Raw genomic sequence first — 15,149 nt, 5'->3', positions numbered from 1 at the left:
CTGAGTATGAGCACGCTGATTCCCTGCCGGTGCTGAGGACAGCTCCCTGTGGGGGGCCATGGTTAAAAGCCCTTCAGCAGCCGGCACGGATGATACAACTGGTGCCACTGCGTCTGTCTCTTTAAGAAGCCCCGGTGCCGGGTGAGGATCCCGAGCAGTGGGCTGACGAGACTCTGAAGTGCCGGCCGGCTTATTGACTGATGGAGCGCGGGTTACCCTCGAACGAGAAGTGCCCGGCTTGAGTAGGGAAGCTCCGTCTGCGACCCAAGGCGGATGAGAAGAACTGGCGGGAGCCGGGCAGCGCGTGGTAGATGAAAGGCGCGAAACGGGAGTGCACGCGCGCTGCCCGACCACACACACACACACACAGCTCTGTTAAAGCTCCGATTTGCGGCGCCGGGACCAGCCCAACACCAGAAGTGGAGCACCCACGGGGACTACCCGAAGAAGAAACTGTTTTTTCTTTGTGATCTTGTCTGATATCTGTTTTGTGGGCATTAATCCTTTGGCGAAGTGTCTGAGATGTTTGTCCAATGTACATAGCAGACGGTGCTACATTGTCCTGCATTTTGCTTCAGCTACCCCAGACTAACACGGCTACATTTCTATCATTATACACCATTAATGTTTAGGTTAGCCTGTTCCTTGATATTATCATTAGTTTGATTGTTTTGTTGATTCGTATTTAATCCCCATTTTCTGACTGTTGTATACAATTTAGTTGCTGTTTACTGATTGTGTTCCTCCACTGGCATTATCAAAATACTGTCTACAAAATCAAGGTGATTGATAAATTGCCCCAACATTTTGTCACCTCACCTATTTTACTAATGGGGTTAAACAAGATGTTTTTCTAAATATAAAGCAAAAAGTAATAGACTGAGTATGTATCCCTTCCAGACTCGTTTTCATTTCAAATCAGCTGCTAACACAAATTTGTATGCCAACTTATGCCATACAGACTGCAATATGTGAATCAACTTGCTGCTAAAATCATACCTCTTCAGTGCCTTCTACAGGGTCTTTCTGTTAATGGAATCAAAAGCTCCAACAAACACTCCCAGAGAAGGAGAAAGGAATTGAGAAGAGATTTAACCCCTAATTTTCACCCAACTTACTCATTAACTATATTAATTGCTACCTTGTAATGGACACTTTTTTTTTCCTTTTGGGGACTCAAGATTCTCTGGGATTTGTAAGACTTCCCCCTTGAGTGTGCTGAAAATTTCCCAATTTCTAGTAGCAGAAAGAGGAGTTGTGGAGAAGTCTTGCTTCTTTCCCTGTTCCAGTTTCTTGGTGCAGAGTGGGGAGCTCACATACCAATGTGACTCTAAGCACCATACCTGACATGCAATGTGAAGGTCAGCTAGCTGGGTACAGGAAGGGCATAACTGATCCTCTATTGACATGCATCTGACGAAGTGGGTCTTTGCCCACAAAAGCTTATGCTCCAATACATCTGTTAGTCAATATAAGGTGCCACAGGATTCCTTGTCGCTTCTACAGAACCTGTAAATGCTGCTCACACAGGGAACACCACCTAGATTTAAGCCAAGTATTTGAAGGGCAGTTCTGATACACATGCCTGAGTGGAAGCAGAGTTCAGCAATTAGGTGTTAAAACAGCAGATCCAGGTGATTATCATCACCATGTTGCTATTTCATAGCATCACAGAATACTAGAACTGGAAAGGACCTCAAGAGATCATCAGTCTGCCGCCCTCAAGGCAGGACCAAGCACCATCTAGATAATCCCTGACAGATGTCTGTCTAACCTGCCCTTAACCGTCTCCAGTGATAGAGATTCCACAACCTCCCCGTAGGCAATTTATTCCAGGGTTTAACCTCCCTGACAGATGGGAAGTTTTTCCCAATATCCAACCTAAACCTCCCTTACTGCAGTTTAAGCCCATTGCTTCTTGTCCTATCATCGGAGGCAAATGAGAACAATTTTCCCCCTCGTCCCTGTGATACCCTTTTAGATACCTATCATGTCCCCTCTTAGTCTTCTCCTTTCCGAACTAAACAAGCCCAATTCTTTCAGTATTCCTTCATAGGTCATGTTCTCTAGACCTTTAATCAATTTTGTTGCTCTTCTCTGGACCTTCTCCAGTTTCTCCACATCTTTCTTGAAATGTGGTGCCCACAACTAGACACAATACTCCAATTGAAGCCTAATCAGCGCAGAGTAGAGGGGAAGAATGACTTCTATCTTGCTCACAACTCCCTTGTTAATGCATCCCAGAATCTTTTTTTTTTTTCAAGTGTCACAGAAGTTAAACTAACTGGTCTGTAGTTTCCTGGGTTGTTCTTATTTCCCTTTTTATAGACGGCACTATATTTGCCCTTTTTCCATCTTCTGGAATCTCTTTGAACTTCCAGGATTTTTCAAAGATGATAGCTAAAGGCTCAGATACCTCCTCTCAGCTCCTGGAGTATTCTAGGATGCATTTCATCAGGCCCTGGTGAACTGCAGACATCTAACTTTTCTAAGTCATTTTTAACTTTTTTTTAATTTTAACTTCTAAATCTAGCCCATTTCCACTAGCATTCACTGTTAGGCATCCCTTCATCATCAAACCTGGTTTCCACTTTTTATATGTCTCCTTTTTGGTTTTTAGATCATGCAAGATCTCCTGGTTAAGCCAAGGCTTTTTTTGCCAAACTTTCTATCTTTCCTATGCAATGGAATAGTTTGCTTTTGGGCCCTTAATAATGTCCCTTTGAAAAACTACCAACTCTCTTCAGTTGTTCTCCCTCTTAGGCTTGCTTCCCATGGGTCCTTACATACCAGCTTCTCTGAGTTTACTAAAATCTGTCTTCCTGAAATTTCAATTATTCAAACTGAGGAGAGTGGGGGAGCGGGGATCTAAACCACAACTGTGCAAAAACAAACAAGAGCTTTTAAAACAAAATAGTTGAAAGAAACTGAATTGCAAACTTATTCTACCACCAAAGGAAGAAAATCTAGGTGGACTGAGCTGAAAGGTAGAGCTTAGTTTTGGAACATCTAGCAACAACATTGGATGGCCTCCAAATTCCACAGGTGGAGAGCCTTTGTAATGACTGAGAAGAGAAGCAACAGAAGTAGTCAGGTCGGGTAAAGCTGAATAACCTGAATTAAATGTAAAATCAAGTAAAATAAGTAAAGTAAGATAAGTAAATTGATTGATTAAAACATCTGAGAGATTTTTTATAGAGAAATGGTAAGTGTACCGTGCATACTGACTCTTCACTTTTGAGTTATGAACTTCACTTCAAATTAGATCAAAGACTGACAACCACTCTGATCTAATGTCTCAGAAATATCACAGATATAATGAAGATTAGTTAAGATTTGCCTCGTGTACAAAAGTGTTATCTAATGTATAAAATCTTCCCTACTGGTATGAGTATTTGACATTAAGGGATTAAGTTTCAAAATCAAATTCCCATTGATTTATATGTTGCCTGGATTTCAGCCATCATGTTTATATGCTCTTAAAAGGTTGTTCATATAAAAGTAGCATTTTGTTTCCCCCTTCTCTGCCCCCCCACATTTGTTTTGGTTCTAGACATACAACACTCCAGTTATGGGAAGAAGTGGGCTGTGCCCATGAAAGCTCAGGATACCATCTACATGCTGTGCTACCATACTATTTGGTTTTTTTAAGTTTATCCTGTACAGACTAACTTGGCTACCCCTCTGAAGATTATAAGAGTAGTATTTTTTCATTAATTTCTAATATATAAAAGCAAAATCCACTTGCCATTCCTTTAGGGTGACAGAACTATTTTTATTTAATTGCTGGTGCAGTTGTTCATTCTCATTCACCAATTCTTCAACTTGTATCCTTAACTTCTTCATATCGTCCTAGAAAACAAACAAATTCTCACAAAAATCCCAGAATGTACATATTTTGTTTAACTTACAATTGAGTGTGTTTATATCTTCCTGGCAAGAACATCACATTGGTTTACTTGGCTGCCCATCTTTAACTGTGTTTGCTAGTATCAGTGCTGCTGAAGGAAGCATATCCATATCTAAACTGAAAACTGCTTAAATGATGTAATTTTATTTGTGTTTGTATACACACACATGCACACACGTGCACGCACACTTTTGTTTTAAAAAAAATCGAGTAATTTAGGTTTCATTTCCTTTCAAACAACTAAATTACAGCCTCCTGAAAAATGGAGGTTTATTGGCATTACCAGATGATGCTATTAATTTTTCAGTATTCTTGATTAAAGAAAGATATTACGGTGAACTTAGCCCTATTTGTCTTCTGTTCTGTTTACCAATTTTATCCTTGAGGAAGAAAAACATTGGAGTACAGGAGAGGACTTTGGGCTGGGGCCAAGGAGTTCGGAGGGGGGAGTATCAGACTGAGGCAGGCAGTTGGAGTGTGGGAGAGGGTACGGGCTCTAGGCTTGGGGTGTGGGGTCTTGCGTGGGGCCATAAATGAGGGGTTCATAGTACAGGAGGGGGCTTTGAGCTAGGGCAAGAGTTGGGGGCTGAGGGCTATGGCTGGGGGTGCAAGCACTGAAGTTGGATTGGAGTGCAGGAGGGGGCTCTGGGCTAGGGCCAATGGGCTAGGAGTATGGGAAAGGGCTTAGGGCTAGAGCCAAAGTGTGGGACGGGGTGCAGGCTCTGGGAGGGTATTTGTTTTGGGAGGGCATTCAGGGCTGGGACAGAGGATTGGGATGCAGTTCAGGATGTGGATTCCAGGCAGTGCTTACCTCAGGCAGCTCCAGGAACCTGCAGCACACTAACCCCATCCATAGGCATTGCCACCACAGCTCTTTAGGACAGCATCTACACTGCGGGCAGGAGAAATGCACTGCGTCCTCCAGCTGCCCTCGCACTTAAAAGCTGGAGGGATATGACAGAGGTTTGCCAGTTGTGGGTCTAACCAGAATTTTAAGGGTCCAGTCAGCTGTGCTGGGTCCCTTTTTGACTTGGCATTCCAATTAAAAACCACACACCCTGGCAACCTAACCAGACAAGGTGGAAGAAGGCAGCTGGCACTATTAAAACCTGTGGCTTGAGTAGTGGGAGCTGCAATGTAATCTTAAAATCTTCCCTATTGGTTCTGAGAGTGAATTTTTTCCATTCCAAATTGCAGTTGAGACCTTTGTACAAAGTCTGTTTACTCTGATTTTCACTATGAGAGGATAGTTCTTGTACATCTCAATGCTGCATCGGCTCACAAAAACAAAACAAAAGAAGGCAGAAAAAGCAGATGGCATAATGTGTATGCAAGGTAAGAATCAGAGCAAAACTAGTTCTAGTTTTAGTCCTCCAACAGCTTTGGCAAGGTCCCTTTAAGAATTAACAGCTTGTGAGATGTTCCTACTTATTTCCAGTTACTATTATTTTTTTAATTATTTTCCAACTTGCCTCATGTGCAAGATTTAAATCATCCTTTTCTCGCATTCTGTCTTCATACGCCAATAGGAGAGGTGACAAATATTTCATATCCAGCTGAAGGAAAAGACAGAATGTATTTTAATCCATAGAAATATAGTCAAAAACATATTATAAATATTTTAGGTTCCTTTTTTAGTTCTATATTTAATTTTTAATGTAGTCAGATTCAAGTCAGGGTTTAAGTAAAATGAAATATACTGAAAATGTAGAACTCTGCACAGTACACAGGACAATAGATTGTGTAAACATTTATGAAAAGATGAAATTTTTTAAGAAAAAAATAAGGCCTGATTTTACATTCTGTTATGTTTTCTCAATTCCCATTAACTTCATCTGTGGGTCATTTCATTAGGAGTTCAAGGGACACACTAGCTAATAGAATTTCTTATAATGAGCAATATAAAAGATATTGTACATCAATTCACAAAAAAGTCAGAATCCCCTTAATTTCAATGGGAATTTAGTACCTCCCAGAAGGTGGTTTAGCACCACAGGTTCAGCCTGTGTGCTAAATTCTGGCTCTCATATGCATGTGTAAGCAGCAAAAGCCAGAGCTGAGACGGAACTGCTCAACTGGTGAACCCTAGTCCTGGCTACCTGAAAAACAATGAACCTCACGCCCTGCAGGTCCTCCATAATTCTGACTGTAAAGAGGTGTAGTCCACTTTAACATACATCCACTGACTGAACTCCAATGTACTCACCTTGCTTGAATGTACTCACCGTGCTTTTGGTGTTCATACACTGTGCAGGCAAAGGTGCAGGGTTTATGCAGGCATTTACAGGCCAACTAGAATGTCTAATTTTTTCTTGGACATTATTAAGACAAACGCTGGTAAAGTTTGATCCTGCGTAGTTTATGTGATCTGACAAAACCACATGCCACAATGCCTTCACTATAATAAGAGCATTTTTTTCACTACAATGCCAAATTCTAAATCCAAGATGAAAGTCAATGAGGCTAGTCACATGTTTAAAATTATGTACCTGCATAAACGTGTCTTGGACCATACATATAAGTTGGAGGAAAGAACAGTTACTTACCTCTGTAACTGTTGTTCTTCGAGATAGGTTTCCCATGCCCTTTCCAATGTGTGTGCACATGCACCACATGCATGATTGTTGGGGTTGTGACACCCCTGTTGGGACACCTCATGGCACTATATATATATCCCTACTGACCCAAATCCTGCTTTAATTCCTTCTTGCCAGAATAATCTGACAAGGAGAAGCAAGCAAGCAGATGGGTCTGGAATGGACACGAGCTACACATCTTGAAGAACAAGTTACAAAAGTAAGTATCCGTTCTTTCTTCTTCAAGTGATCACTCATGTGCATTCCAATGTGACTTACCACAGGAGGGCTCGGACCTTAACTCATTGCCAAGTGTTGTATAGCTCTGCCTAATACCACATCACCCCTGGGATTGCTGGTAAAGAGCATAATGAGTTGTGAAGGTGTGCACAGAGGACCACGTAGCTGCCCTGCAGATCGGTCATGAATCAGGACTTGAGCCAGAAAGGTTGTTGACGAGGCTTGACCCCAAGCGGAGTGGGCTGTGATAGGCAGAATTGGCACCTTGGCCAAGTCATAACATGGTTTGATGCATGTGGTGATCCAGGACGAAAGGTGCTAAGATGCAATTGGGTGGTCCTTCATGCAGCCCACTGTGGAGATGCCTCAGTCCCGTAGGAACAGTTTAGTACACTTCAGATAAATGTTAGGGCAGTGGTCTCCAACCTTTTTACACCCAAGATCACTTTTTAAATGACAGACCAAGCCAAGATCTACGGCCCCGTCCCTTCCTTGAAGCCCGCCCCTTCCTTGAAGCCCTGCCCTATCTATTCTCCTTCTCTCCATCACTTGCTATCCCCAATCCTTATACTGCTGCTTTTTTTTTTAATTCTTCTGTAGGAAGAGGTTTTTCCAACATTTGGCCTATCTACACTGGACCAAATGTCAGAAAAAAACCCCTTCTTTTGGAAGCCACCTTATTCCTTGTGGAAAGAGGAATATAGGGGTGACCAAAAGAGCTTGTTTGCTCTTCCACTAAAAAAGCGGAACAACAAACGCAACCCTGGATGCAGAAGAGTTTTTCTGGGATATCTCCAGAATCCTGAAAAACTCCTGTAGTCTAGCTGGACCCTTGCTGTGTTGAGACAGGATGTGTAGGCTCTGGGGTGGGAATGAGGGATTTGGGTGTGGGAAGGGGTGAGTGGTGCAAGCTGGATGCAGGAGGAGGTGGAGAAGGGGACAGTGGCTTGGGGAGGGGGCTCCAGGCTGGGCAGTGTTGGGATACTAAGCAAGACACAGGCTTGCGGATGTGAGGATGCAGGAATTTGGGTTGGTGTATGTGAGGGGCTGAGGGCATGAGGTTCCAGTGTTTGATAGGCTCAGATCTAGGGTCTGGGGAAGGAGTGATTGTGGCCAGATGGGGGCTTGGCCCCAATTGGGGGTTTGTTGGCCAGGCTTCATTTTTAAAAAGAATACTATGTTAAACACAAAAAGTTTCTGCATTGTCTTTATTTATGAGAATGGCAGGGAACCTGCCTTGATTCAGGGGTCACTGACCCATAGAAAAGTCATTTGGGAGCAGGGGACACAATACAGGGGAGGGGTGCTAGTGGGTTCTGGAGCAGGGAACAGGGTGCCAGTGGGGGCAGGGGAGAGGGGGCAGAGTGCCAGGACAGGTTTCTGCAGCAGGGGACAGGGTGCTGGGGGGGACAGGTTTCTGCAGAGGGGAGCAGGGAGACAGGTTTCTGTAGTAGGAGACAGGGTGCCAGAAGGAACTGGTTTCTGCAGGGGGGGGCAGGTTGCCAGGGGACAAGTTTCTGCAGGGGGAGCAGGTTTCTGCAGCAGGGCCAGGGGGACAAGGGAGAGGGAACAAGGGGCCAGGAGGGCAGGGGACAAGTTTGGGGCAGAGGAGAGGGAACAAGGTTGGGGGCAGGGAGTTCCCTACACCAGCCACGGAGGGAAGCCTCCGACCCGCGCTCCCTCCAATCTGACCGCAGGGCAGCCGGGCTGGAGCGAAGAAAAGCGGCTGCCCGGCCAGCAGGCCATAGTGCTCAGCCAGGGTGCCAATGAGCTCCACATGGGCAGGCACAGAGGGGAAGCCACCCAATCAGCTGGAGCGAGGTTCAGCCTCCTCTGGGCTGAATGCCACAGCCAGCAGTCTAGGCAGCTTCTCCTCTGCGCCAGCCCACGTGGAGAGTGGTGCACCCTGGCTGAGCACCATTGCCAGCTGGCCGGGCAGCTGCTTCTCTTCCCTCCAGCCCGGCTGCCCTGTGCTCTGCCCAGGGAGGCTGCCCCTAGCTCCAGCTGTGAAAGCCACAGTCAGCTGGCTGGGGTGTTTCAGCCCTCCCGACCTCCCAGCTCCCACCATTCCTCGCAGCTACTCACCTGTGTTGTTGCTCAGTGATTAGCTGCTCCTTAAATGAGGAAATCTAATGTAAATGTACTGCGCAGGTGCACAGTTCAGAGAGGGCTCAAGAGCTATTCTTAGAGCCCCTGAGATCTACCGGTAGCTCACGATCTTCTGGTTGGTGACCATGGTGTTAGGGCATGTCTGAGATCTAGGGAGTGCAGCAACCTTTCCTTGTCTGTGGTACGTGGCTTTGGGAAGAATAAAGAGAAAAATTTCCTGATTGACATGGAAAGGCGACATGGGCAGAAAAGCAAGATGCGGTTGCAGCTGCACCATGTCTTTTTAAACAATAGTATAAGGGGCTCAGAGGTAAAAGTCTGTAGGTCTGACACCTGTCTGTTTGAAGTAATCGCTACCAGGAAGGCCACCTTATACAAGAAGTAGTCTAAAGAACAGGCGGCCAGGGGCTCAAATGGAGGGGCTGTAAGCCAAGAGAATCAAATTCAAGTCCCAAAGAAGAAAAGACAGTCACACCGGAGGATAAAGCCAATCCAACTCTTTAAAGAAACATCCCAATACCAGGTCCCCAAAGAGCAACATAAGTCCGGACCCCAGGTGGAAGGCAGAAATACCTGCCAGGTGCACTTTAATGGATAAGATGGCCAAACCCTGTTGCTTTAAAGACAAGAGGTAGTCTAGGAGCACCAGGACTGAGACCTATTGGGAGAGGGGTACCCAATAGCAAGGCAACACAGGGTGAACTGCTTCTATGTAGCTAGGTATGTTGCCCTGGCAAAAGGCTTATGACTATCAATAAGATCAACCTTGACCGAGTCCAAGTCAGTTCAGCTACGGAGCACCTGTGAGCTGGAGTGACACTAAGCTTGACCCATCAAATTGCTGGATCAGCAGCTTTGGCACCAGGTGGAGTGTTATGGGCCCAGCCACTGATAGGGATAGGAACATGGTGAACCAATGCTGCCTCGGCCATGCTGGTATGATCAGAATGATTGCCGCTTTGTCCTGTCAAATTTTGAGGAGGACTCTGGTTATTAGTGGGCATTGAGAGGAACATATAGAGCAACTGCTCCATCCACATCAGGTGGAAAGCATCCAACAGTGACCTTGTGCTGTGCTCCCTGGAAGGAGCAAAATCACTGGCACTTCCTGTTGAGATGGGTCACAAACAGGTCCACCTGAGGATAACTCAAGTTGTGGAAAATGGAAAGAGCAATGTACGCTTGAAAAGACCACTCATGGGACTGAAACGACAGGTTGAGGTGATCCACAAGGGTGTTCTCCCCCCTACCCTAACCTCTGTTTTGCTTGGAGTTGGGAAAACAAACAGAGATAATCCGCAGAGAGCAATGGGGCTCTGCTTCTCCCAGGTAACATGGTTTCACTTAGGCACATAGGTTTAAGGACAAAAAAAATCAACCAATACCAGTCAACCACAACAAAAAGAAAACACTTTTATTATTAAAATAAATCCCCTGTTGCAAGCATAGTAGATGACGGGGTATAAAAGCCATAAATTGAAATAGATTCAGGGATTCTCCATGGACTGTAATTCTTAGTTACAAAAGAGAAAAGAAAAAACAGTTAAGCACTCAGGAGTCCGTCTCTCCTGCTCCATACCTAGGGAAAAACTGCTGCTTGCACCAAAACAAAGGGGAAAAAAACTGTTGTTTGAAATTTCTTATCTTCATTTCACTGGCTGAATGCCCAAAGCCCCTTCTCTCAGGTGCATCCCCAAAGTTAGCTTAACCCTTTCCTTGCTCTCCAGATAAGTCAAGTTCTCCCTTGAAGCTCCTATTCGTGACATTTCCTGACACAGGGGAAAACAGCGAGCATCACAGCTGATATAAAACATTGCTGTTGTGTTGTCTGTCATCACCATCGCTCACCTGCCCCTCAATCAATGCAGGAATGGCTGGCAAGCTAGCTGGACTGCCCTGAGTTCTCTGACATTAATATGCAACCCCAAATCTAAACATAGCCATAAACCTTGAGTTAGCACATCATCCCACGTCTGAGGCATCCATCATCAAGATGACCTCTGGCTGTAGTCCCACAAACTGGACCCCCACACATACTATCTGGGACTCAGTCCACCACTCGAGGGAGTGAAGGAACACCAGCAGTATGGTGACCATGTGATCAACTGACTCCTTGGATGGCATGAACATGGATGTCTGTCATTCCTGGAGTGGCCACAGGCAGAGACAGGTGTACCTAAGGAAATATGCGTATGAGGCCATGCGCCCCAGGAGTCTCATGCAATTCCATATTGAAATGAGCAGGTACCTCCGTAGGTCCAAGATGAGGCCCACCATGGGCCTGAAAACAGGACTCTCTAAGGGACACGGTCACCTGGGTAGACTCAAGAAGAGCCCCAATTAACTCAATTCTCTGCATAGGCATGAGAGTGGATTTTTATACATTGAGGATAAGACCCAGGCAAGCAAACATGTCTTTGACAAGGTCCACATGCCTGAGTACCTGGTCTCTCAACCCTCCCTTGAACAACATATCCAGTTCCAGATACAGTTGATCCAGATTGTCCAAATACAGAATAACCAGATACAGATACCTGCACCCACTGATGAGACAGAATCACTACCACTGCCATGCACTTGATAAAAACTCGAGGTGTGTGGCCAGGCTGAAGGGCAACACAATGAACTGATAATGTCTGCCTGCCATGAGAAAATTGAGGAATTACCAGTGTTCCAGGATAATGGCAATATGAAAGTACGTGTCCTTGAGATCGAGAGCAGCATACCAGTCTCCCGGATCCAGGGAAGGGATAATGGAGGCCAGGGAGACCATACAGAACCAAAATTTTTGTATGAACATGTTCAAGTTCCTGAGGTCCAGGACAGGGCACAAAACCCCCTTTGGCCTTGGGAATAAGGAAGTATTGGAGCAGTATCGCCTACGTGAATTCTGGAGGACCTTCTTTATCACACCTAGTTCAAGGAGTGAATGGATCTAAGTTCCCTGTAAGTTGCGTGCCTGCAGCACTGTTTAGACACTGTGCGGCTCTCTTGCACCGCCCCTGCTAACTCCTCTTGCCTCCGAAGGCAGGAGTTCCTGGAACTTTGAAAAACATTCCAGGAATTGAAGTCATATAGACTAAGAAATGCCTGCTAATCCAAGACCCTGATCTTGAGGCCCCAGGTGGAATAAACCTTGTGCCCAAACAGATCTAGCACTTTAGCCTCCTTGTTTTGGGAAGTGGGCCCTGGCTGCCCTTGGTACTCTCTGTGGCTCACTACTTCCACCACCAGAGATCCTGTGTGGGGGTGGCTGAAAAGTTGTTTTATAGGCCTGCTACAGCACAAAGTAGCACCTTTCTACACCCTTGGCACAATAGATACTGGTGATTATCAGAAGACCTTGGTAGATGAATGGTCTTGATAATAGGAAGGGCGACCCTTGCTGGACCCTCCGATGAGAGGATATCCACAATGAAGTCAGTCTCTTTCACCACCTCTTCCCCCTGGAGGCTAAGGTTTTGTGTCACTTGCAGCAGAAGGTCCTGATAAGCATGAGAGTCCATCAAGGGTGGGAACAGAGATGTGCCTACACTGCCTCATCTGGGGACAACAACAAGGATGCTATCAGTAAGGGGGGGGGTCCTGCTGGCCTGACAGGTCCTCCACCTTTTCCCCCTCCTGCTCCAGGTCCTGCTGGGTCTGTTCAGGTGTGAAAACCACCAGTGCCTCTTCACCTGGCCCAGTCTGCACCTCTGGCACCAGACGGGGGCTGGCGTCAAAGCTGCCACTGATGATTTCACACAAGTCAGCGGTGCCACTGAGGCAGCCCTGGAAGACAGGCCCTGTTCTTGTCTCTGGTGGTACACCCATGGAGTCTAGAAGGTCTATTGCATTGGCGCCTGCCACTGGAGTGGCCAAGCCTGTGCTGGAGCCGATAAGGAATCTCAGTTCCGAGAACAGTGCCAGGAACGGTAGTGAGAGCTGCAGGACACAAAGGACTCAGCTTCGAAGCTCAATGCGTATTCTCATGCTGACCAGGGAGCAAGAGCAGCCTGAGGCCGGCTGCGGCAGCTGGCGCCCCAGGCGAAACGCGCGATTGGCGCCCCCACCTGCACGGCTGTCAATGGACTGACATCATCATCGGGCAACCCAACGTCATCATCGGGCACCCTAGGCAGCAGCCAAGTCTGCCTATAGTCACGGGCTGCCCCTGCCACGGAGGGGCAGAGCCCAATGGTGCTGGGGGCACGGTATCATAACAAACTACCATGCTGCCTCATGGAAGCCGTCTTGCCTCAGGTGCCTGGGTATTGGCAGTGTAGAGAAGGAGACCAGTGCCGAGAGAGTGATAATTGGGGCAGCATAAGGCTTTACAGCAACCATCATCAGTGCCAGCAGGAAGGTGCTCTGTGGGATCCTAGTCATCAATGCAGGGGTAGCCATTTCTGGTGCTGAGGACAGCCCCCGAGGTGCTCCCAGAGGCAGTGCCAGTATCAGTGCCACTATTGGCAGATGTGCCATGGGCAGTGCCATTGTTGACAGCGGTGCATTTGGCAGATGACAGGGCTGCTTGAGCACTGTCGACATTGATGCCATAAACTCAATGAGATCCCGCAGGGCCTTAAAAGGTGGAGGGAAAGTCCAGGTCTTTCTCCACCATGATGAGCTCTGGAGTGTCAACCAACACTGGATGGACACCCCACCCTGGGTGTTGGAGTCAGTGCCAGGACCAAGGTGCCTGACTTGGGCAGGCTCGGTGCTATGCAGGCAGCCTCCAGGACTTTACTAGGCCTCTTGAAGGGAGAGCGTCCTTAGTTGGTCTTTTTCCTAGGCCCAGGTGAATGGGAGTGGTGCCATGTCAAGGAGCTCACCTCACATGTGGAGGAACAATGATGACAGTCCCACAGTGTTCCTTGTGTTTTGGTGCCTAAGTGTCCCGCACTCAGGGAATGGAATCTATGTCATGGGGCTGAAGTGCAGAATCCATTAGCAGCAACTTGTGTCTCTCATGTTACTATGAGGCTTGAAACCCCTGCAGATGCCACACTTGTTTTGAAAACAGCCTTTTCCAAGATAAACAGCATGTGGGTTGCCTGTAGGCATAGCCTTCCAAACTTAAAACATTGTTTAAACCCTTGGGCTGCTGCATGCCCCACAGGCTTTGCAGTTAGCGGAGGGGATGGGGGGGCCATCACAGAGATACCATCTAACTAACTGATAACAATGTTCTGTATATAGAAAAGAACTCTTAACTGCTCTCTAGGAAGAATGACTTCCTAAGCAAGAAGTCTGAAGCTCCAACAAGTGTCATTAGCAGAAAGAAGGAACTGAAGCCGCAGTCAGGTTGGCAGGGGTATACATATGACGCCATGAGTCATCATCTTCAGGGGGTGGATGCTACAGCGAACCCAAAGGGGACCACTAAGGAAAAATTTTCTAACAATTGTGCATGTGGCATGTGCACACACATTTTGGAATGCACATAAGCAATCACTCAAAAAAGACTTTTCTTGTATTTCTTACTAAATACAGAAGGGGGAAAATAATGAATTTAGGATTTGGCTGGAAAGTTAAGACATTTTGTTTTAAATCTTCTTTACTATATATTTTACAAATGTGTGTCTGCTTGTCAGTCAATATGTTTAATTCAAGAGTTACTCCTAAATGGTAAGAGCTAGGACCACCAAAATTGGTATACCTCTTCCTCTTACCATAACAAAGCAAAGTAAGGGTTTGGTTGTGCCAGATCAATGGGATGTGCCTGAAATGCAACTGTTTCTCATAAAATGGAAAGGGAGGGATCTGCTTACAAGAACAGTTGTGTAATGACCACTGGGGGGCAGCAGTGGGCCACAGATGGGAACCAATGCACAGTATTCAACTAATATTTTATGATTTTAAATATTTGTTTAAAATCTATCTGGAAACTACACACATTTTAGCAAAAGCTAAAATTATATATAGTAAAGGTAAGAATATTGATTTACTTACCAGCCAGGGTGGTGGTGGTCCTTTCAGTGGAAGACCTCCAATCTTTATATTCTAAAATCATTTTTAAAAATTGGAATTCAAATTAAACTGTCTCTATTTTTCAATTTCTTAAGCACTGTCCACTCCCAAACCATATAATTCATAGGAATCTTTTGTTTTATTTTAGATATGTATACTACTTACAGATTCACCTTTAAAGACTCTATTTTTATTGATATACAGTAAGCCATAATTTAATCCATATCAGTTTACTGATAAAATCACAATTTAATTTTTATGAATATCAATATCAATCTAAGAATTTAAGGTAAGTCTGGAGAGTATGCTCTTATAAAAAGGAATTCTAAATAGAATGTAGGAACACTGGTAAATTTTGGCAT

The 15,149-nt window shown here is 45.6% G+C and overlaps 1 protein-coding gene across 8 annotated transcripts in view; it reads right to left on the bottom strand.

Moving 5' to 3' along the window:
- Window positions 1-15,149, bottom strand: part of CEP89 (centrosomal protein 89) — a 113,308-nt gene that overhangs the window by 64,770 nt on the left and 33,389 nt on the right. For 5 of the 8 annotated variants that reach the window (XM_014569481.3, XM_075940115.1, XM_075940114.1 and 2 more), the window contains 3 exons: window positions 14,770-14,820; window positions 5,383-5,466; window positions 3,749-3,852 (listed from right to left, as the gene is read on the bottom strand). In XM_014569481.3, coding sequence (XP_014424967.1) covers window positions 3,749-3,852; window positions 5,383-5,466; window positions 14,770-14,820 — 239 coding nt within the window. Of the gene's footprint in view, window positions 1-3,744; window positions 3,853-5,382; window positions 5,467-14,769; window positions 14,821-15,149 lie in introns of all 8 variants that reach the window. The other 3 variants (XM_075940113.1, XM_075940117.1, XM_075940118.1) reach the window with 1 other exon arrangement.

Source organism: Pelodiscus sinensis, chromosome 12, assembly GCF_049634645.1.
Source record: "Pelodiscus sinensis isolate JC-2024 chromosome 12, ASM4963464v1, whole genome shotgun sequence".
Classification (NCBI taxonomy): domain Eukaryota; kingdom Metazoa; phylum Chordata; order Testudines; family Trionychidae; genus Pelodiscus; species Pelodiscus sinensis.
This window is presented reverse-complemented; position numbering and strand designations above follow the sequence as displayed.